Below are 24427 nucleotides of genomic sequence, written 5' to 3'. Positions count from 1 at the left end.
ACTGTCCCTACAACAAGATGCGTTACTCGGCTACGTACTAAAAGCCAGTCATGAAGTACATCGTCCCCTGATTGCTATCTGTTCCTCTTTCGCACACGATGTAACAAACCACACTCACCCCGCCCACAACGGTTAAGAAGAATGGACATAGAACAACTAAATACAGTTACAGTGGCGCAAAGAGCATGTGAACGCTGAATTTTTCCTCATAAAGATATTCTCCCGAGCGTATTTGTTTGTATCCAAGCCGTAATTACATATCTAAAATAATATACCCTAACCAGCGGGGCAGTTTAAATGTGCATATGTGGTTGTGTAGCAAAAGGTAAGCAGTTGGTGGGGAGGGTTGTGGCTTATACAAAAACAACGTAATGAATGTGGCAAACGTGAGCAGAGAATTTACGGTAAACGTGTGCTGTGTTTTGGTCTTTTCCTTTGTAAAATTACTTTTTCAGTAGCCCATGCCTGAAGATAAAGGAAAAGGTATTGGAGAGTAACTAGAAATGGAGAAGGAACTCTTCGAGTGGTTTGAAGCCTAGAGACAAAATGAATATGGAGTGTCTCGGCTGAGTGTTTTTTGCAAGCTCTCAAGACTGCATAAACCAATAAATATAAAGGGTTCACCGCTTCTACAGTTTGATGCAAACGTTTTCTTCTATTTCTTTCTACTACTTTCTTCTATTATGTAGCAATTTTAAACCAGTTTTAGGGGGTCAGCTTCATTGTGAGTATATACAGTAATTTATAACAAGACTCGCGTTTAGTTGTCAGGAATCTGGGGAGTTATTATCGAAATGAAGTAACAATTTTAACTAATTACTGTTTTTGTGTCTATGCTTCCCTGCTGGAATGCATAGCGACGGGGTTACCTAGCCAAACTCCAAGGGCGTTAGCAGTACTACCATTTGGACCCTCCTAATAAATAACCTTGACACGCACACACACAAAAGAAATACCGGCAAGGAGCTCGGGGGCCACCTTGACTCGGCCCACGCATTCCTTCCTTCCATGAAGACAACACTCCAGATGTTCAAATGTATTCCCAAACAGATTTTTCTTTTAATTAGGCTCAGGATGTGTAGGTGTTTCTCCCCACAATTATGCAAATATTTTGCATGTTATACGGGAAATTTAGTCTCAAAGTTGACCTATTGGGCTTGTTTGCTGTAGAGCTGTGAGGTCATTGGAGGAAAACAACAACTTCCAAAAGGTGAATCCCATTAACAAACCATATGAGGCTAGCTCCGAAACAGACTGGGATTTTAGTGAACTAAGTTTCTGTGACCCCAATTTTATGGTCGATTATGCTGAAAGAATGTCCCAGAGAGATATGTTTAGAAAAAAACGGTTATAGTGCCAGAGATTTAGGTGTACAGGCGCATCAATTCGAACAAGTGGTTGAGGCGAGTGACAAGGGCGAACTTCATATACAAAGGAGAGAAGGAGTGATCGTTTCCAGAACACAGATTGGCAGATTGTGCTTAAGACCCTCCATCAGGGATAGTGTTTGATCTAATTACCAGTTTCTATCACTTTTTCATAGAGGTAATTTTGCAATTTTTGATTATAGGACGAAGTTCGCTTGTCAGTCAAGAACAAAATGTTTGGGACGGCCCATACTACAGAATAATAGAGTGAATATATTACTGTTATAAAATATAGATGTATTACTCCGTTTTAGTTGCCTGAAGTACGATTGTGAAAATTTTCACGAAAATCGGTTCAGAACCTATAAAAGAAACGATGAAGACTCAAACGGAGCATCACTCGCCGATGTATTGCTCGTCTGAAAAGGACACGGCGTCGCTAACTCATGATTCTGACAACCCTTTGTATTCATTGGGGGTGCCTTGACACGAAACCTAGCTTAATACACTCGCAGAGACCTAAAGTACAACTGTGCACATTTTCACAAAAATGGTTTCAGCCATTTTGGAGATTATAAGTCACATACAAACACACACACACAGGATTAATCAAGTAGTTTTGATTTTATGCTAAAACCATGTCCCTTTTCCTCATATTAACTCATGTTTAGGAGTTTGGTATTACCTTATTATAAGAAGTGTGAACTAACTCCCATACCTGTCGCCCCGCCTCATTGTTCTGAAGGTTCATCAGGGTGCGCGAGTGCTCGGCCGATCCTCGGGGGAAATTCTTCTCGCGTTCGCGAGCGTCCACGAATTCGCGGGCGAAGCGGTAGCCGTAGTGCACGTTGTCGCCGCAGCCACCCCACAGCCAATCGCGGGGTAGGTCCCGGGGACGGGCCGCCCGGCTGCAGCCGCACGTGGACAGCTCGCCCTCGCGGCAGGCCCGGCTGATGGCGTTCACCACGCCGGCGGCGCTGATTGCGTAGGTGAATGCGGTTTCACGTGAGCCTTGAGGAGAAAACGGAAAAAGGTTCATTATCAGAGCTCCTGATAAGTTTGTTGTTTGGTACAGTGTTTCTCAACTGATGGGTCGCAACCTGTTTTCAGGCCTTTTTCTCGGCTAAACACAGTAATCCCTTGCTACTTCCTGCTTCAATTATTGCTCGTCCACTGCTTCGCAGATTTTGAAGGTCATTCTTTTTATTGCCATTGATATCAACATATTGTGCATTGTGTTCTGCAACAGACAGCAAATGCTATCACTGTGTATATGTGTGTTGGGTGGGTGTGACGGCCTGGGTGCGCGACTATGAAAGGATGTTGACTATGAAATATGTTGTAGCCACCCAAACATACTGCAAATCATGGTGACTTTTAGCGGCTCAGTACATTAAAAAGAAATTCATCAATTAAATCAGACTCTTCCCCTGCGACTAGCTGGCAACCAGTCCAGGGTCTCCCCTGCCCACTGCTCGAAGATAGCTGGGATGGGCTCCAGCACCCCTGCGACCCTACTGAGGATAAGCGGTGCAGACAATGGATGGATGGATGGAAATTAGAATCTGAGGAGAATCAAAGAGCGCAAAGTAATAGTGATCACCAGCGGGTGCTCCGTGGATTGTTATCGATTCCAGGAAGGGATTGCGGCAGCGTTGGTAGAAAAGCATTTCCGGGCAATAGATCCGGCTTACTGTGTGTAGGCTATGAAATAACCAACACAAACCACCCCTGCTGAGCCTGCATGTCACCAACACCAGATCCATTACCCGTTAAAGTACAGGTAATTGGTCTTTCCTGCTCGGTATTGGCGCTTATTGCAGCTCCTCCGGTGTCCATGGCTCAGCTCCAGGGTCCTCAGCTAGGAACCTCTGATTGTCAAAATTTCGCTCTAATGTTTTCTAGTGGAGGATCAGTAACAGGGACGTCTCCCTGCCACCCCCTGCAGCTGGTAGATCCAATGAAACGGATGACATGGAGCTTACCCAATACTGGGAACAAAGTATTGATATTTCAAGGGGCCGGACGAGGAAGCAGTGAAACTTTTGATACTAAATCTTAACCTGTATTTTTGACCCAACATTTTTTATTGAGTGTATGTTGACACGAAATATAGTAGCTCCTCCACAACTACCTTGTACAGGGGAACAATAGACTAAGAACAGGAAACCCCTTTTTATCTGGAGGTGTATCTTTTGCAAGTGTAGTTTTATAATGCAGACTAAAACTTAATGCAAGGTTCGGATCTTTAATGTTAATCTTTTTGTTGTTGTTGGATTTTTCCAAATTTTTAGCCTTTAGAGACCAAGCCCCCCAATTCCAACCCCTAATGCCGATCACCAATCAGGGAGGCAATGTGTACCAATGTGTATCAAGATTCGTCTTCTGTTATGCACAACATGACCAGCAGGAGAAGTAAAACACTCAGTGCTTAGAAAGTGTCACAGCTAATTAAGATTTAGGTTTTCCACAGCACACTTTATGGCTCTTTCTTTTTTTAGTGCTGCAATTTCCCAACCCCCCTTCCAATACAGCTTCCCAGACCTTACTTTGGAATACACAACACGAGCCCCGAGTGTCACCTTTGATGGATTTAATACACAAAGTGCCTTGGAAATGGAAAAATATATGTAAGCTACAGTGAAACTTGACAATTTACATGAAAAAAGGTAACAGACTGAGGCAATAGCTTGTTGAATTTCACACTGCTGTGGTCTCATTATTTACCAAAAGAGGGAATGTATAAAATGTAAACCATTACATAGAATATGCTAGAATAAGCTTTGATAGAGTTTTTTTGGGTTCTTGTTGCTCTGGTTTTGTTCTACTTTTGAAAAATTGTGGACAAAATTGTTATCTCTAATTACTTTTAGATGATTGTCGCCTTATTTGTTAAAAAATGTTTGCTAGATAGCGAGCAAAAAATGTAAAAAGCTACATTGCTAAATAGTGAATAACGAAAAGGTTGGGAGATAGATAGCTATAAAGCTAAAAAGGTTGCCAGATAGACATCTAAAAAGACTGCACATTATTTGCTCATTCGCTTTATAAAACCAATAAATTGGAATTTAGTGGGCGGCACCAGGCTGTACTTGCCCAAAACACACCACAGGAAACGGTGGTTAAGGGATACACCTACACCCACATTTCCTGTAAAATAAATCAATAAAAAGATTGATTTGATGGTATGTTTAATACATGAATAGATTCTCATTCTATTCTCTTAATTCATTGCTTAAACATAATGATTAATTTCAATTTCTTAAAAAAAAGTTATGTTCTTACTATGTTATAACAAGGTTTAATTATTGGAAGTAGGATTGTTTCTCATTATCACACTACAGTATTTCTATTCATGGTACCAGACATGATTGGAGAAAACAGTTGCCCTGAAAGATACAAATAAATGAAAAAAAAAACATTTCATTGGTGTATCTGATAAAGAATTGGACTTTAAAGGACAAAATAAATACATTGTATATTTTATGTTGGGGCGGCATTAACTCCGTAGTTAGAGCGCTAGTCATGGGATCAAGAGACCGCAGGTTCGATTCCCGGCTCCTCTGTGTTATATGTCGAAGTGTCCTTGGGCTGCATGGCCGCTATTGGTGTGTGAGTGTGTGTGTGAATGGGTAAGTGTGAAGCACATTGTGAAGCGCTTTGGGAGGTCTTCATTGACTTGAAAAGCTCTATATAAATGCAGACCATTTACTATTTAAAAAGACTCAGTCAACCAATAAAAAAGGAAATGTTTTACTCGAAAATCACAATAACCTAGCACTGGTAAGCTCTTTTCACACTCACTTTGCCATACGGTTCAAATAGAGCAGGGTTGGGTAGGGTTACTTTAACTTGATTACTTTCAATTACTTTTGGATTACTCCAATACCAAATATGCTAATAAAAGACAAAAGAAACTAAAAATGAAAACAATTATGACTCACAACACGTGGTAAGCTTTCTCTCCTGGCTTTGATCTCTTTGATCTCCGGCAAAACTAACATAAAATGCGACAGAAACAAAAGGAAAAGCTTGCCAACATCATTTTTGCCGTTCCATGTATTCCGTTACTCCCCAAGCCTGCACAAAATTTAGTCATTTTATTCATATTTAGTTTCTTTTGTCTTTTATTAGCATATTTGGTTTTGGGGTAATCCAAAAGTAATTGAAAGTAATCAAGTTAAAGTAACCCTACCCAACCCTGAAAAAGAGCTACTAATCTAGATGGCTTGCAAAATAGCTAAAAGGGTAGCTTGTTAGTTAGCTAGAAAGGTAACCAGGTGCCCGCAGACCACAGGTTGGAGACCCCTGGTTTAAGTGAAGCGTGATTTTTTTTATACATTTATTTCTACTTAAAGCAGGATCGGTTCCCTGTGTTAATAGTGATAGAGATGTGAAATCAGCACTCGAAGTCATTAGGGAAAAAAACAAACAATGCAAAAAACAATAGTAAGGGTCTGGTGTGTAAAAATCGATGACGTCACAGTCATGCAGTTTCGACGCAAACTGGCCTGGTGGCTTTATTGCTCCGGATGTGCCGGCTCGGTGTCAGCTCGTCTGCGCATTTCGTTTTCTTTTTTTTTTTTTCGTCGGCGCATTTCAAAAGAAAGTAGCCACAATGGATCTCCTCGCACCTTCTCCATTTAAAAGTGGACAGAGACGGACTGTCAATAGAGACAGACACGGGAACGAGACGGCACCTCGCCCGCTTGCCTCCGAGCGGATTTGACACGTACTTGTTGATGAGCGCTCTCTCACATTCCCGCTGCGAATTACAAGCGCTCCCCCGACTCCAAAAATCTAGCAACATTTTGTTTTATTAGTCGAGCCTGCAGACGCATGACGCGTGACTGCTGCTCCACTGTCTGCATTATTTGCTTATTTAACAACGGCAAGGACAACTTCTGTCGTTGCAAATTTCATACATGTCAAGCTCCAGGGCTCCACGCCCTTACAAACTCGTATTTTCCCTTACAAAATACAAAATAATCTTACACCATATTTTTTTTCAAACGTGTTTATTTATGTAGTTTAACTTGTTATATTGTACATGTGTTTCGCTATATCATATCTATTATTAACATTTTGTTGTGAGATAAGGAGTTACTCGACATGAATGTGGTTTATTATAAAAAAAAAAGTTCACAAACTAAGTAGCTTGGACGTTCACCGTAGAAGGAAAAAATACTTGCAAATCTAATTAAGTAGAATTTTATTAGTCAAATTATTCATTCATTTTCTGCATTATTGTTGGTAATATACTGATTAAAGGGATAACCACAAACCTGTCTTTTTTCATTTTCTCCTTTTATACTTCCTTTTTTCTTAACTTCTTTATGCAACATAATCATTCGTAATTTAATGCATCAAAGCCAGTGAGCCGTTTGAGAGCCGGCTCTCTTTAATGAGTTGAGCTGAAAAAGCCGGTTCTCTAAAAAGAGACGGACTTCCTTTCACTACACACATAACACAGAATGATGCATGATGGGAAATCCCCAGGCGGCAGACGCATGCGCATAGTAGCATCAAACTGCTCGCTTCATTTGCAGCGGAAAAAAAACCATACCCAGATAGAGGCTACCGCGCTGAACTCGTTTGACTTGCCGTTTCGTGATAGTAGGTGTTTACCGGATGGTACCCCATAATTGACAAATTTGCGTTTTTCCGTACAGATTTTCTTGTACGTTGTACACGTTTTGAAATGCATAATAAACATACTTTGTACAGCAAAAGGTTGACAGGTATGAAATTTGGACCACAAAAGTCCTCAAATGAAGCCTAAAAGTCGCAGGGGCAATTTTAGGTTCAGAGCTTTGAGGGGTGCTGGTTAAAATCATTCCTATAAGTGATTGGGATCGTTCAACATTGTTCGGGGGTGTCAATCTCCAAATTCTAATTCGTCAGCCCATGTCAGGACCAGAACGGAAAAAGGACCCACTCGCGTAACGATTCTCACAGTTGTATTGGGAAGAAGGGAAAGGATTGCACACACGATCCTGTGATCGCTGGTCGCGGGGAGCAGGTCGCTCTAAACACAGAAGTGGAACTTCCGTGGCGAGCGATGGCGGTGTCGGGAAAGGAAAAAATAGGTCAGTAGCCGGGAAAGAAGAGCAAAAACGTAATCGGGATCGGAAACAAGTTTAAAGCCAGGAGAAGAGAGTAGACAAGGTCGAGATCAAAAACGGATCGTTATTCGGGACGGGAGAACAGACGTGGTCGAGATCAAAACAGGTCGTAATTCAGGACGAGAGAGCAGACGTGGTCAAGATCAAAACATATCGTAACGGGAGAAAAACAGTAGCAAAAAACAGGACAAGTGAAAAAGGGCTTGTCGATTCGCTGACGGACCGACAAAAGGGGACTGACAGGACAGAGATTAAATGCTGACAGGGAGCCAATCTGTCAACAAGCTGCAGCTGGCGCCACACGGGCGGGGCCAATCGGGCGCCATGGCAACCGTGACACACGCGGAAGCGGCCAATTGGGCGCCATGGCAACCATGACAGCCCATTTTATTTCCCTGTGTGACGTTTGATTATTTAAAAGAATGAACTAACAATACAGAGCCAGTGTCCCAAATCAATATAAATATACCACTTAAAAATTCTCTCCCTCCTGCAGTTACTTAAGAGTGTTGAGGCACATTTGGTCATTCTTGTCCTAAAAATGGTTTAAAAACAAGGTGCGAGCAAAGTTCTTCTGTAAAAATTCTGCAAACGAAGATGACAACGTATTCACCTTCAGTGCAGACGGTGCTGAACGAGAAAGAATGTGCGCGTTGTGTGTGTATAGCTCAGTCTATTCCTACCGCTCACCCAATCGAATTTGCTAATGGATCTAGGTGTTTACACTTTGTTTTGTGACTTTTCATAATGGAGTTTCTCAACAATGGACATAGATTGTTAAATGAGCTTCCATATTAAGGATTATTTAGCAATTTCCAACCAAAACCGGGTCTCTTGGTGTGGCACCTAGACTTCAAATTGCAATCAAGACTGTGCCCTACATATACCGCACGCACCGCGAGTGGTCCCGATTCGGTCAATTCAGTAAATAAATGTGCGCGCTCCATTTTATCTCAGAGCCAGACGTATTCATGAAAAGAGGAGCCATAGGTTCCTAACTCTTGCTTTCTAGTTACTGTGAGTAATAGACTCTCGCCTGAACATGTTGCTTTTTTTCATAGAAAAAAACTGCAAATGTCGATTCTGGTGCTGGGAGGATCACCACAAGGCTAGCTTACACGTGCGCAACATTTAAGCTAGCCTGATCATTTTTGCATGCGATTCAAAGCAGCTAATGAAGGCGAACATATTTTCATGATAATAAAGTCGTAGTATTGGGTGGTAAAATACTTCAACATAACCACTGTACATTCACTGTAATACACCAGAGCTTCCACAGACTCCGCCGCTATGCCCCAAGTGACACTAGCTAAGAGACACGGTGGTAGGAATCAAATAGACTGAACCCTTTCAAGGCAGCGACGTTTTTCCGATGCTGGGTTGTTCACATTTTGGTTTTGTTCTAAATTTTATAAAACAAAATGTATCTAGTGTTTTTCCTTATATTTAAGCCTATCCCATCCTATATTAAGGAAAAAAGTTTTTAAAAGCTATATTTTTGGGAATGCTTGGGTAGAATTTGGAGGTGTATGTGCAACCCCAAAACCCGGCCGTTTACTTCTATGGTTTAACATTAAACTTAGAAGAATAGAACCTAAGAAAAAATGTTATATCTAAAAATATTAAGTAGAAAATAGGGAAAAACACGTCATCACCCATTTTCTTTTCACATTTTTGATAAAGCGACATTTTGTGTGCGCCTCCTAGTATGTTAAAAAACAACATTCTTTTAAAAATATCAATAAACATATGTATAATAAGAACAGAAGCTGTTGGCGTCCTTCTACAAAGCCACAGAGAAGAGCATTCTGGCATACAATATCATGGTAGCGGACAGGAAAAACATACAGAGAGTAATCATCGCAACCCAAAAGATCAAGGGCTGCTCTCAGAAGACATTGTCAGCATGTGATAGAGCAGCAGAGCCATCAACATTATGAAGGACTTTTGTTGCTGCTAAATTGCACTATTGCTACAATGCAGTTTTTTTCATTAGTAAACATTGCACTATTAGTATAACTTGGGTCACTATCTAAGGTTGGTTGGTTGGTTGGATCGCTTAACCCAGGGGTCGGGAACCTTTTTGACTCAAAGAGCCATAAAAGCAAAATATATTAATTTTATTTTGGGAACGAGCCACACCATATATTATGAGACAAATTTACTAAATTGCTAAACCCGCGCCCCAGACAAAAGCTTAGTCTTCAGCACATTTATTTTTGATGATTTGATAAAAATAATGAAAAGAGAATAATCCCAGAGCCCGTGTCCCAAAATCAACAAACATACCACTTTAAACTTGTGTCTTTCTTGCAATTACTCAAGATCGGTTAAACTCATTTTGACCCTTTTTTTTCATACATATTGGTTTCAAAACCAGATGTAAGCAGTTATTTTGTAAAAACGTCACAACATTCTGCAAATAGGGAGCCTGATGAGCTCACTTTTGGTGCAGATGGCGTAGGGCGAGAGATGGGAGGGAGTGCTTGCGCTTTTTGCATGGCTCCACCCATCCCTCCCACTCACCCAATCAAAAGACTAAGTTCTCTTCCGGTGTTTTGGCGTATTTACAGTGTGTTCTGTGGATTCATCATAAGGTATCTGAACACTGAACACAGATTATATAGTGAACTTTTATATAAAGGATTCTTTAGCGTTGTACAGCCAAAACGAGTTTTTTCCCCCCTTTTTTGTGTGACACCTTGACTGTAAATTGTAGTGAAAAACGTGCCCTATATATACTGCGAAGTAACGTCGTACACTTAGCTTTGGATTGGATTTGCGTGTACCTGAATAGGATGAACAACTCAAGTTTCGAACAAGATGGAGAAATTTTGCATGCAATCAAATTTGTCTCTGAGCCATAGATATTCACAGAAAGAGCCATATATGGCTCGCGAGCCATAGGTTCCCGACCCCTGGCTTAACCACTAGGGTGGTAGGGGCACCATTTCTTGTGGTGTATCTTGGTCAAGAACAGCCTGGTGGCACCCATCCCTCTCCAGGCCAATGTATGGTTCCACCCGTTTTTAAGGACTACATTGTAAATATTGTTTGCCTATTTCTCTTTTTTAAAGTTTTTAATCCATGTTTACCCTGGTGTGCCATATCTAATCTCACTGTAAACAATGTTTTCACAGTGATGATGTCAATGACAATGAAGACAATTGAATTAAAAGTACACAATCTATCATATAAACGTGCCTTTTCAAGGTGTGAAATTCAAGGTCGAAAAATTTGTATACATTTTAAATAACTTGAGGTTTACCTGGAGCAGGGATCAGTGACCCAAAATGTCAAACGAGCCATAACGGACTAAAAAAACAACAACAAAAACATGGCTGAAGACGCAAAAATACGACAAGCCTTTCAAAAATCAAAACAGGAAGGGGATTCGTACATTAAAGTTATTTACTAAATATTTAATATTTATCACAAACATATTCACAAAAATGTTTAATATGGGTTTTGTGTCATGCTTGTCTTCCTAAAAAAAACATTTTCAAAATAATGTATTTTCCTCCCTCATCTTTTTCCAAACATTTTTGACAAAGATCCAGCGAACCACCAGGGCAACACAAAAGAGCCCTATGCGGACCTAGAGCCACAGGTTCCTGACCACAACCTAGAGGGAGCTAACATAATTGTCCGGCATCTTGCTGCTACTCCTACCCCAAAACTAAAAACTTGATGGAAGGCTGGGAAAAAAATGGTGCAGTTTGGTCAATTAGACTCTCATTGCTTGTATCCTTGTGTTTTGTAGAACTCATTTTCAGTTCCACTACACAATACCATGAGTTCCGTTCGTCAAATATTACACAGTGTTCCTTTAAGTTGTGTCATTAAAACAGTAACACAATAATTATCTCCATTAAGTAGAAATATAAAAATATTTTGTTCTTTTTGCTATTTGTCACATAATGAAAGTCGTGTCATGCTGATGAAACTGTAATATTTGACCATTAGATGTCAATGAATTGTGTAGTTTAACCTAAACCGAGTGCTACAAAGCACAAGCAAGAATACAAACTACGGAAACGCAGAGACCTAACCACACCATTTTCTTCACATGTTTTGCCCAGCCTTTCAAAAGGATTTTGGGTTTATCCTTGAGCTCCATACCTAATTTCATGAAACACAAAGTTTACAACATTGTTATCAAAGACAACACAGATAAACTCGTAATTTTCTAATATTTAAGTAAACATTTTGTTAACGTCGTTAGGTATCGTTAGATGTTGAAATTTCAAGTCATGTTTATTTGTGATGCCCTTAATCACAATGAGTCTCAAAGGGCTGCACAAACCACAGATTATTACAAACCACAGACTATTTCACTATTTCGGTCACATTAAACAATACAGTGCCATCTAATTGTCAAATATTGCACACTGGGGCTTTACAATTGGTCCCTCTCCCGCAGTTACTTAAGATCATTGAGGCTCATTTTGACCGTCATTGTTGTCCCATTTTCAAAACAAGGTGCGAGCAGAGTTCTTTTGTAAAAATGTCACAAAGTACTGTCAACAAGAATGATATGGAGGGGAGCGTGCGATGTGTGCAGAGATCCCCCGACCACTCACCCAATCAATTTGCTTTGCTGGCGTTTTCAGGTGTTTACAGTTAGTTCATTGGGTTTTCATCACAAAGTGTTTCAACAGTGAGTATACTTTGTTTATGATCTTCAAAAAAATGATTACTCAGAGAAGTACATGCCAAACAGGGTCTGTTGGTGTAATGAGTGTGAAGAAGCGATATGGAGTTTTCCTACCGATTTGCATAACTCGCCCAAAAACGGACGTGTTGTCCACCGTGCTGCAGTTCCAGCGCCTCTGCCTAAACTGGTACTGGCACTCCTTGATGCCCGTCTTGGCACCGTCTCCGATGTACATCATGTGGTCCTGGTAGAGCTGGCACAGCTTTCTCTGACCCTGAAAGAGAGTTCGGGAATCAATCGGCCAAGCACTTGAGCATTAGAAAGGCGAGAGCCGCAGAAAAAAACGGGAAAATAACCTGTGAGAGGCCAGACAGCTGACTGCACAGAGGCTGAGCGCCAATGATGTACATCTCCGGCCTTTGGATAGGGGTCAGCGCCATTGACCTGAGAAATGACCCCCAAAACGATTAGTGCGAGTGCTTTAGCGCTCAAATATTCAATTGGATATCATGTCGTTTGGAGGTCAAAATCCATGAAAAAAACGGCCTGAAAAGCAGAGGTAAGATCTTGAGCCAAAGCCGACCCGGATTTCGGTCCCGGTTGACCCTGAAATGTCAATCATCGGATTCAGGTCAGGCTGAGGCGTTTTGAGGTAGTTTTCAAGTCAAGTCAAGTCCCATTTATTTGTGATGCCCTTAATCACACAATGTCTCAATGGACTACACAGACCACAAAGACCACATACCCTGATTTGAAACTGACATGCTACAATAGTGTCACAGTTGCCATGGCTCCAGCTGCGGCTCATTGACAGATTGGCTTTTTCGTCTTTTTAAGCTCAGTGCCCTCATTTTTCCTTTGTCGGTCTGTCAACGAAACTCTGCCCCGCAAGACGTGGGTTCTGACTCGGTCCTGTTTTTCTGTTGGTATTTCCTGTCCGGTATTGTTCCCGTTTATTTTGTCCTGTTAAATATCGGTTTCCAGTTTCGTTCCAGTCTATTTTTGTCTAGTTTATTAGTCCCTCCAGTTTTTGTTCCTGTCTAGTTTCTCCTGTTTATTTCGATATCCTGTTTCATTATCAATCCTGTCTGTCCCGTCCTGTCCGGTATCAACCCCATCCGTCCGATATCTGCTCGGGCAATTGGAATCTATGTTGTCGGTCTCTGGCTTCCTGTCTCCCCACGCCAGACCGCTGCCTAACGTGCATGACTCCCCATTTCCCGTAAAATAAAAGGCTTGTGTGAGAACGTCTTGCGTTTGGGTCCTTATTCCGTTCCAGTTCTTGACAGATAGCCCTTAGTCCACAAAACAGAAGTCGCATCATCACAACTCGGACTGTCTCAAACGTCTCAAAATACTGCATGGGTTACAATGACACCATCTCCTGATCTTAAACCAACATGCGGGCAAGGAAAAACTCAAAACCTCAGTGTGAGGCAAAAAGAAACCTTGAGAAGGGGCCTCACAAGTGGTAATCCCCCTTCCAGGATGACCAGGGTGGAATAAACAATCTTGATTCCGTTACTAAAGACAGGCTTTAATTTGTTATCATAAATCACCTTTCCTGCTCCCGAGTCCTCAAAAATAAAATGACATTTCGGTTTGCTTTAGGTTCGTCCTGCGAATCAAGTCAATTGGTTGGGCCTTAATAGTATGCGCGGGCCTGGAATTCTTAGGCCCGCTCTTACCTCTGCTGAAAATATGTTAAAAACCCTATAAGACATTTTCTGTTGTTGTTTTATTGTCCTTAGCTGCTCGCTTCCCAGTCCGGGGGACCATGCTAGCTTGCAATGCCACAAAAGAGCCAACAACTTTATAAACGAACCTCTTTGACCCGTAACCCTTTGGTAGGTGCTATGCGTCTCTAAAAACAAAGTCTGAAAGACCCAGAGACAGTTTCTTTCCCAGGGTCATCACCATCCTAGATAAGTGAAGAAACTTAATTTCCTATTTGCAAAAACGGTGTAAGACTTTGAGTAAAAGTGACCAAATATGAACTTCTGAACACATTTTTGTTAAAATCTCTCGCACAATTTTTAAAACAGGGACCAACAGGCTCAGAGGCAGTTTCTTTCCCAGAGCAATCACAACCCTAAACAAGCGTGAACCAAACATTATTTTATCTTATTATCTATTTTAAATCGGAATTCTCTCTCTCTCTCTCCCAGTATCAATCTATATATATATATATATATATATATATATATATATATATATATATATCTCTCTCTCTCCCAGTATCTATCTATATATATATCTCTCTCTCTCTCTCTCTCTCCCAGTATCTATATATATATATATATATCTCTCTCTCTCTCTCAGTATCTCTCTCTCTCTCTCTCTATCTCAGTATCTATCCCTCTCTCTCCCCCTCTGTCTCCCCCTCTCTCTCCCTCTATATATATATATATATATATATATATATAAAATCTATCTATATTTGGGGCGGCAGTGGCTCAGGAGGTAGAGCGCTCGTCTTGAGATCATGAGATCTCAGTTCGAATCCCGGCTCCTCCGTGTTACATGTCGAAGTGTCCTTGGGTAAGACACTGAACCCCTTATACCCCCAATAAGCAGGTTAGCCCCCTACATGGCTGCACGGCCGCCATTGGGAAATGTGAAGCACACTGTAAAGCGCTTTGGGAAGTCTTGACTTGAAAAGCGCTATATAAATGCAGATCATTTCATTTCATATGGCTATCTACAGTATCTATATACAGTATCTATCAATCTATATATTTATTCTTAAATTTTGCAAGGCTTTTTTTCCTCTCAAAATTAAACAACAAAAAACTTGACTCGAGACTAGTTTTTTAGTCTATGGCTGCTTTGTGGGTGAATTAACCGCTCCAACAATCACATTAGAATTCCGTTTTTGGTAAGTTTGCCACTTCCAGTTTCAAACAAGCACATGTCCTTTTTTTGTTTTATTTTAGTACTCTGGACATGGATTATCATCAGATAACATTTACTACTTTTCAAGTCAAAAGCTCGGCATGGAAGTATTATTGATATTTTTGTTTGTATCTGCTGATTTCTATGATAGGTAGAAGAAGTGTCAAATTATTCTGGGGACAAGTCCTTTAGAAGCTTTTTAACCTGTCATCCGCTGTTTGTTTTCAGGTGATTCGTTCATTTTGTCATTGGATGTTTGTTGCAACATGATTGTAAAGAAAAAAATACATTGGAAAACACAAGACAATACAAATAGTTTCAAATCAGATACAGCCAACAATACATAAGGGGAAAAGATTGTGTAGTCCATCTGGTTTTTCTCAGATTGTCACTGCCATTTCAAAAAGATGGACATGCATGTTTTTCCCCCTTTTTCTAATATTCTGGAGACTAGTTGTGTTGTATCAAGGGTAAAAATAGAGTGTGCAATAACATCCATCGCTAATGTCAAAAGGTTGGGATCTATGGATAAATCAAGTCTATAACGGACAAATCCAGATGTAGCCCCAAATCAAAAATTCAAGACAACTCCTGTTACCTGGGATGTACTTCCCATTGGTCTTCACGTCTCTATTGGGACTCCAGGTGACCTCAACCTGCACATTCCTCCCCGCAGGACCACATTTGCCTTGTGAGTCAAGTGTGGAAAACCGAAGGCCAATTGGGGCCGAGCAGAAGCCCCCCATCTAGTGCCATTTGGGGCTCCCTGAGAGTAAATATTGTGACAGAGCACTCACATTTGTTCTGATGAAAAGCCTTCTGCCTTCCCTCCCCTCATCAAAACACACTCACAAAAATGAGTCTACAAATGTCATTAAGCGGCTACATATCTGTCAACTTATACATTTCCCCTGTATTTTATATATTTATATATTTAATGATTTTAAATGATGTACACTGTTTAACAATTTTTGTACGGGGAAAAAAGTAACATACTACTCTGTATAATAAACAACACTTAATTTACTGCAAGTTGGGTAAGAACTAAGAAATATGCTAAAATAATTGTTATTTAAATAAAATAAACGTGAAACAAATTATCTTTGATTTCTGTTCCATATTAGGGGACCATTTGCAACATTGCGAGGCTCCCATCTTATTATGGAAATTTAAGGTTAAAGTTTTGATAAGGATGTTTTCTTCACAGTAGATCGTCACTGCTGGTGAACTGAAACTTAAACGACAGTGTATTCGCCTCGCAAATGACTTACGGTGAGTTTCTGCCGGGTGTTAAACGTGTTTTATCTGCTTGAGTGTGGTCATGAAACACAACGTGGCTAAAAACATGAATTCACACATATGTAGTCCTTCCTGATAGATAATTTTACAAAGGATCAATATATTTCTTTATTTTATAGACTGTATGTTTGCCTAAAACATATTTGAGAGTGGTGTATTTTTATCAAACCTACCCCACACAGACACAAAGTCCGACAACCCAAAGGAAATCAAATTTGAGACCCCTATTCAACATAGTCTGTCTGGCTGTGAGTAAATAGGCGCTGCGTTGCGTTTGTAAAATTAATCATCAATTAATAAGGGGAATTGCAATTATCATTAATCAATTGACTGAGGTTGTGCGTAAAAGGGAGAATCATGCGTAAAACCAACGCGTAACGCCCTTACGCTGATCCTTACGTGTCACAATCTGTTTCTACTCATTGCACACTTATTTATTGGAGCTGTAAAAGTGCAATAAAGAAAACGCATACAAAGGAGTTACTCACCACCACGAGTTGGCCTCCGTCGATAACAAATGTGAAGTTCCGGCGAGGAGGGCGATCAGCAGCTGGAACAAGTGCCGAACCCCGCCACCCTGACGCCTCCACGCGGGTTCGCAGTCCATGATTCGCCGCCCCACTTCGGGGAAACTGCTGCGCTGTAGAGACAAGCGCACAGTTGTCTTTGGAAGTAATCCAGTTGGCACAATTATCTCAAAATGAACTAACATAGGGTGATGATAATAATAATATAAAAAGGGGAATCGTGCAACAAGTAGCGCGGAAAAATGCAGGTGAGAAAGCGTGCGTAAATTTCAGTTTACGCATGAAAAATCAAAGGGATAACCATAAAATATCTAAAAAACACCAACCCAAAATGATTTTTGTAACAAATGTAAACGCTGTTCACGTCTTCATCTCCCCTCTCCCGAATCCTGTTCCTTCCCACCCCCTATCACCTCTGAACTCCCCCTCTCCCACACCTCCCTATCCAATTCCCAGCCACCCCCCTTACAGTTTTACGACCTGGTGTTGGGCGAGATTGGATGCAAAAGTGGAAGGCAGGTTTGAATATTCCAAGCTGCTGCAGGCTCTGGAATTCTTTTCGTGTCGTGAATCTTGACTTGCTCCAACCCTCTATTTTTGTGTTAAGATCAAGGGTGGGAGGATCGATCCAAATATCAATATCATCGATACTGAGCAAGTACTTGAACCGGATCGGTTATTATTGTGCTGAGATCGATAACAGCTTACTATTTTAAGTAGCACGATAATAAACATGTTAGTGAAATGTGTGATTGCAGCAGTGGTGGGCCGTCAGGGCCTGCAAGGCCTTCTCTACTGGCCTTAAAGTATTAGAAATATCTCATGTAAATATATTATGTCCATGATTATTTAATTTAATCATTCCAAATTGACTGTCAGCTTCCTTTCATTGCTTTCGCCCTTGCTTGTGCGGCTTTCAGACGTGTACTTTCAAAGCTAAATATTTAACCAATCACATTTCCGCCTTTATTGTTGCCAGGGTTAGAAATCTGCCCAGAGGTCTTCTCTAGCAGATATGCAGGCCATTCTGAGACTTAACAAGTGATGATAAAACTGTTTGTTTAGCCAATCAGTTTTTGAGTTGGTCACTTAAAGGCCTTCTTGCAGGCGTAATGAAACGTCCAATGGGGGCGGTAATGCACCAAAGTCCAAAATCTATCATTATACTAAATTACAATAGATGTTTTCACTCCACAGTCAACTTTCAACTGATTTTAAAATGTTTTAAAGCAACAAAAATGTCAAGTAACGGAGAATCTTTGAAAAACACACAAAATTATATATATATATATATATATATAATATATATATATATATATTACAAAACATTGACGTTTGAGTCCAACAACATATGAACTATGAAGTACGGTGAATAAACTTTAAATTTGTAATGTAAAACACATTACCCTGAAAAATAAAAGAAACAAATTAAAACAACTTAGTATCCCTGAACAAAAACGGACATTTGAAGGGACCAGGCTCTTTATTGGCGGGGAGTCGGCTCCTGTCGTTCACTTCATGGAGCCGGTTCGTTTGTGAACAACACATTCATAAAACCCATTACTAAAGGCTTCCGACAACATTAAACAAGTGTATGTAACCACTTCTGGTTTTGCATTTCTTGCAATTACTTATCAAATTATTCTGATTCTTCTGAATTTTACATATTGACCCTGCAATTCCTCTTTTTGAGCAATAATAAACATAACACAATGTGGCACCTTTTTACTCCAAGCAAAACAGACTATGTAAAATTAAGATAATTTATGTGAAACAAGTTTATTAAATTTACCTAATCAACAACACAAATAATTCTTTCAGCATCTTATTTTCCGTTGCTTATTATACGTGGCAGTACAGTATATCTAAAAATAGTTGTTATTCATCGTACACAATTTGAGATGATCAAACAAAACTTAAAATGCAGGCAAATGTAGTGGTTACTCTGAATGAATGAATGAATGAATGAATGGATGGACGACAACATTGCCGGTGTAACAGAGTTAAAGTTTGATTATTTTGAGTTTTTTTGAATTCTCACAAAATCTATTTTTATTGCATGACTGTTAAAACTGTGGTCCCACATTCATTTGTTAAGCCATGGGCGTGTGCGACTGTCTTTCTCGTTTGGCACTTTATGGGCTTCAACGCTTGCCGTACCTTCAGCTATATCACCTCGTGCTGAAGGTAAGTCAGTTTGGGTAAAAGTTCATATTTTGCTAAATATAGGAGCTGCATCCACGAACTATTTTTGTATGTAAATGTATAAAAGTTAAGCTAAATGATGCATAAAAAAGCACGAATTAAAAGTAAAGTAATGCAGCTTGAAACGATGATTACTGAGATGCAACATGCTTCAATGCAACCACGCTCCGGTGTGCGGCACGTTGAGTGATGTCCCGTTTTTGTATTTTTGTTTCTATTAGTGTTTTAGATGTAAGCAGTTGTGCAAGACTCACAGACTTTTTTGTATTGTTTTGTTTACTGAATGCAGGTACGTGGGAAAGCTATGTTCATTGTTGTTATTAAGGTTTCACTATCAATGTGCTCGCATGTTGTCTGCTGGCCGTACCTTCAGGTATATCACCTCGTGCTGAAGATATAAGCAGTCGTGCAGACTTTTTGACTTCTTTGTATTATTTTGTTTATTGAATGCAGGCAATAAACAGAGTGACTGTGAACCCTTGTCTCGTGCATGATTGGGGGTCATTACGCCGCTCACTGGCATAACAGTGTGGTTGCATTTGTAATGCAGTACACCAAGGATGTCAAATTCAGTTTGGCTCCGGGGCAGGAACCAGACTTTCCTCCTCAGTCAACTTACAATTTTCAGCTTTGTTCTTCAGTATTATGTCTTATCACTTGATCCCAACTGGTCTGACTTGAGGACCCACCATTCCCCCCGAACGACAAGCTGTGACCCAAAACCAAGACAAGAATTTCCACTTCTTAAATGTATCCAATGAAGGGATTCTACGCAAAAGTAGTGTATAAAGTATGTTGCAAAAGTGAGTACACTTCTTACATTTCTGCAGAGATGTAATCATAAGGTTAAATGGAACAACACTGAAGAAACATCGCTTTGACACAATGAAAGGTAGTTTGTGTAAAGCTTATATAGCAGTGTAAGACAATCCCCACAAAAAAACTCAGAATATAGCTATTAGAAGACAAACCCCTGGTAACAAAAGTGAGTACACCCTTAAGTAAAAGTTCCTGAAGTTCAATATTGTGTGTGGTCACCATCATTTTGCAGAACCACTTTAATCCTACTGGGCATGGATTTCACAAATGGCCACTGGAATGCTCTTCCACTCCATGACAGAGCTGGGGGATATTCAAGATCTTGTTCCTCTCCACCTTCCACTTGAGGATGTTCTATTGAATTTAGATGTGAAAACATGCTTGGCCAGTTCACCCCATTTACCCTTAGCCCTATTAGAAAAGCCATGGTCATCTTAGAAGTGTATTTGGGGTCATTGTCAGGCTGAAACATTCTCCTGCGACCCAGTTTCTGGAGGGAAGGAATAATTCTCTGTATTTCACAGTACATTCTTGAGTTTGTGTTTCCCTTAATGAAATGCAACTCCCCAGTTCCATTTCTCCCCATGCAGACCAAAACCATGACATTCCCAACACCATGCTTGACCTTAGGCACGACACATACATGTTTGTACTCCTCATCTGGTTGTCGCCACACAGGCTTCACACCATCTGAGCCAAATAAATGCATCTTTGTCTCCCCAGACCAGAAGATATATTTGTTTACATACTTGTTTTCATTGTGTGAAAACAATGTTTCTTCAGTGATTTTCTTTTAGCCATAATCAATTGTTTGAAGAAATGTGAAGGGTGTACTGACTTTTGTGAAACACTGTATTTCCTTAAAAAAAAAAAAAAAGACAAAATGACCAGGAAAATCCAAACGACTCCATGTACCATTTATACTTGCATAAAATCCCACATCACACGTATCGACCCCCTAAAACCTCTGTAAAGTCGCCACATATTTAAATAAATCAAAATATTAATCAAGCGTGTACATAAACATCAATTATTTAATTGTACTGAATTTGTGTTGTCACTGTTTTGCACTTTTATTTCCACTTATCACTAACTTGATTGGGATTCATTCAGAAAAAGAAACCAAACCAACAAAATCACAATAAAATTAAATGTACTCCCTCTCAAACATGCCAATTGACTGAACAGGCAGGGGAGATCGAGCAGGGAATTAACCTCATCTACTGATAAGGAGTGTAAATTACGCTCCTTTTTTTCTCTTTTTCCTGGCGATACTATTCCAAGGAAAAGGCCCACGACCCAACTGAATACGGGTCTAGATCCTCTTTTGGGTCCTGACCCACCAGTTGAGAAATACTGTACTGTGCTATATATTTCAGACCACTTTAGTAGCTTATCCTATGTATTATAATCAGGAATGACCAGGGATCCTTTCTAAACCCATTTATTCACAAACAATAATTTTCATGTTTGGTATTGAATGCATTTAATTGTTTCTTTGAACAGTTAGACCACGCAATTCAAACCCAAGGGGAGCTAATAAAAAAAATGTATATATTTTGCCATTTATTGTCATTATTGTTTGAAATTAATAAACAGGGGATTAAGATTAGAAGTCATAAAACTAACTACAGTACTAGGCTGGGGCTACTAAAGCTGAGCGTCTATCCTTTACTGCCCTCTAGCGGCCAAAGGGAGCACTTGGTTTGCTTTTATTAAAAAGAAAACAAATCATGACATTTGATAGAAATGACCGAGGGACTCACTTCTTTTTTGACACGATTGCAAAACACTCAACATTGGAAACCAATATATAAATTGTGATATTTTGTTTATAACAAGTTATGATAAAAATGTATTCACAACCCATGCACAAACATTTTTTTGCAAACACAAGGTGATGGATTTTGACACAAGCTTTTTTGTGTTTTATAAGTTAATTCTACAAAAACAATATGTTGTTGTAAAAAAATGGAAAATTCTAAAAAGTATTTGTAGGTTCCAAAATGTTTTTCCATTGACATGAGACGTAATCACATCAACATGACTGTTTTACTGCCGCTTTTCGTATGTCCTTCCATCTCTTCTCGTGCTTATTTGCGATCGACAATGTGATGAAGGATTATGGTTCATGGATAAAAAATAAAATAAAATAAAAATCCCAACCTCAACACTTGAAGTACCTTGTAATGCACACTGTGAGCACAGAGGGGCGCAATTGTGCCACACTTGAGAATGAAAGGGTCGGGACAGCAACTCAGGCCATGCGAGATAATCACAATAAAATAAAAAGAGGAGGAGGGCAAACAACTTGGACAGCGGTGAGGAACCATGTTCGCCTAGAGAGCCATTATCACAAAATATTTTGGTCTTTTTTTGATAGAGAGCCAAACCATATACTATAAGACAAAATTCAGCAAAACCACCACACCCCCACTTCAAGTCAAGTCACATTTATGTGATGCCCTTAATCACGAGAATTCTCAAAGGGTTGCACAAATCACGGATGATTGCAAACCACAGACTATCATTACACCGTCCCCTGATCTAAAACCTACATGAGGGCAAGGAAAAACTTAAAAACCTCAACATGAGGAAAATAAAGAAACCCTGAGAAGGCATGAGGCAATCCCCCTTTCAAGATGACCAGGCTGCAATGGATAGTGTAATAACAATCAATACACAGATATCATCACAAGGATATATGAGTCATTCATAAGCTATCGAACAGACGTGTCTTTTAAGCCTATATTCAAACAGTCCCACTGAGGTTGCAGATCGAATCTCAGGGGGCAGAGCATTCCACAACATCGGGGCCCAGATGGAGAAGACAAAAGCTATTTTTTTCCCATCAATTTTATTTCCCTGTGTGACATTAGATGCTTTGCTAAAATGTCTGTGTCCCATATCAAAACATGACTCCCTTCCACAGTTACTCAAGATCATTAAGGCTCATTTTGATGTTCATTTTTTCATAAATAATTGTTTTAAAACAAGGTGCAAGCAGAGCTCTTTTTTAAGTATGTCACAAAAAACTGCAAACTAAAAGATTATGGATGTATCCCTTCAGCGCAGTGGGTGCGTTTGAGAGAGAGGGCCGTACACTCTTACTGCTCACCCAATTAAAGTGTTATGTGCTTGGCTAGCGTTTGTGGGTAATTACTGTTTGTTGTGTGTGGTTTCATTATAAAGTGTCATGGTTGCCATGGCGCCCTATTGGCTGAGCCCGTGTGTGTCACGGTTGCCATGGCGCCTAATTGGCCTCGCCCGAGTGGCGCCAGCTGCAGCTTGTTGACAGATTGGCTCCCAGTCATTTAAACTATGTCCTGTCAGTCTCCTTTGAACGGTCCGTCTGCAAATCTCTGTTTTTACACCACAAGCCCTTTTTCGCCTGCCCTGTTTTTTGCTCGAGTTTGTCTTCCGTTACGATCTGTTTTGATCTCGACCACGTCTGCTCTCCCGTCCCGAATGACGACCGGTTTTGATCTCGACCACGTCTGTTCTCCCATCCCGAATAACGATCCGCTTTTCATCTCGACCACCTCTATTCTCCTCTCCTGGCTTTCGACTTGTTTCCGATCCCGATCACGTTTTTGCTCTTCTATCCCGGCTACTGACCCGTTTTTTTTTCTGCTCCGGACACCGCCATTGATCGCCACCAAAGTGCCACTTCTGCGTTCAGAGCGACCTGATCCCCGCGACCAGCCATCACCGGATCGTGTCTGCACTTCTTTGCCTTCTTCCCAATAAAACTGTGAGAAATGTTACACGAGTGGGTCCTGTCTGGGTCCTGACAATAAAGTTCCTCAACAGTGAACATTCCTTACTTAACGAGCTTCCATATGAAGGATTCTTTAGCGATGTACAACCAAAACGGGGTCTGTTGGTATGACACTTTGACTCTGAGCGAAATAATACTGTTCCCTTTACATCCTGAAACGAACAGTTCATTAAAATAGAAACCCGACATTGAGACAAATCGGAACGCTACGGAGAAATTTGCACAGTTTTATCACAGAGCCATGCGTAATCATGAAAAGAGCCACCCATGGCTCGCGAGCCATAGGTTCCCGACCCCTGAACTAGGAGAAGGAGAGATGAGAGTGAGAGAAAGGCCTGCTCCCCGGGGGTTATTCGCAACAGCCATGCAACAGGGAGCAATTCGGCGAAAGGGAAAAAAGGGCCAACAGCTCCTCTGCGAATTCAACATCCAACAACAGGCACGGAGGACAAAATGTTTTAATGATTATTTCCACTTGAAACTACCACTTCAGAGTCCAGTCCCACCGTTACAGACCCATATGGTCAGAGAGGCAAGAGCTATAAAATGACTAATAGCTAATGAAGGAAGACCAAGTTGTAAAGTGAATGTTTTTCTTCACAGGCCACGTCTTCCTTGGACTTGGGAACTAAGACCCCCGACCCGGCTTGCTCGTGTATCCAATATCCGGTATCTATCCCGTCTGTCCCGTCCTGTCCGGTATCTTGCGTGTGTATCCAGTATACGGTATTGATCCCGTCCATCCCGTCCTG

General features: G+C 40.5%; 1 protein-coding gene across 2 annotated transcripts in view; it reads right to left on the bottom strand.

The window, feature by feature from the left end:
* wnt5b (wingless-type MMTV integration site family, member 5b) overlaps positions 1-24427 on the bottom strand; it is a 124722-nt gene that overhangs the window by 12606 nt on the left and 87689 nt on the right. Inside the window, exons 1-5 of one of the 2 annotated variants that reach the window (XM_088348744.1) lie at positions 17197-17246; positions 16832-16983; positions 12506-12593; positions 12264-12423; positions 2086-2378 (exon numbers count right to left, since the gene is read on the bottom strand). In XM_088348744.1, the coding sequence (XP_088204870.1) occupies positions 2086-2378; positions 12264-12423; positions 12506-12593; positions 16832-16950 (660 nt within the window). In that variant the 5' untranslated portion in view covers positions 16951-16983; positions 17197-17246. Of the gene's footprint in view, positions 1-2085; positions 2379-12263; positions 12424-12505; positions 12594-16831; positions 16984-17196; positions 17247-24427 lie in introns of those variants that run through there. The other variant, XM_088348743.1, reaches the window with a different exon arrangement.

The sequence above is a fragment of the Urocampus carinirostris genome, chromosome 11 (genome assembly GCF_059441175.1).
Source record: "Urocampus carinirostris isolate Australia breed hairy pipefish chromosome 11, RoL_Ucar_1.0, whole genome shotgun sequence".
Taxonomy (NCBI): Eukaryota; Metazoa; Chordata; class Actinopteri; order Syngnathiformes; family Syngnathidae; genus Urocampus; species Urocampus carinirostris.
The sequence above is the reverse complement of the archived record's forward strand: the minus strand, read 5'-3'. Positions and strand labels throughout refer to the sequence as shown.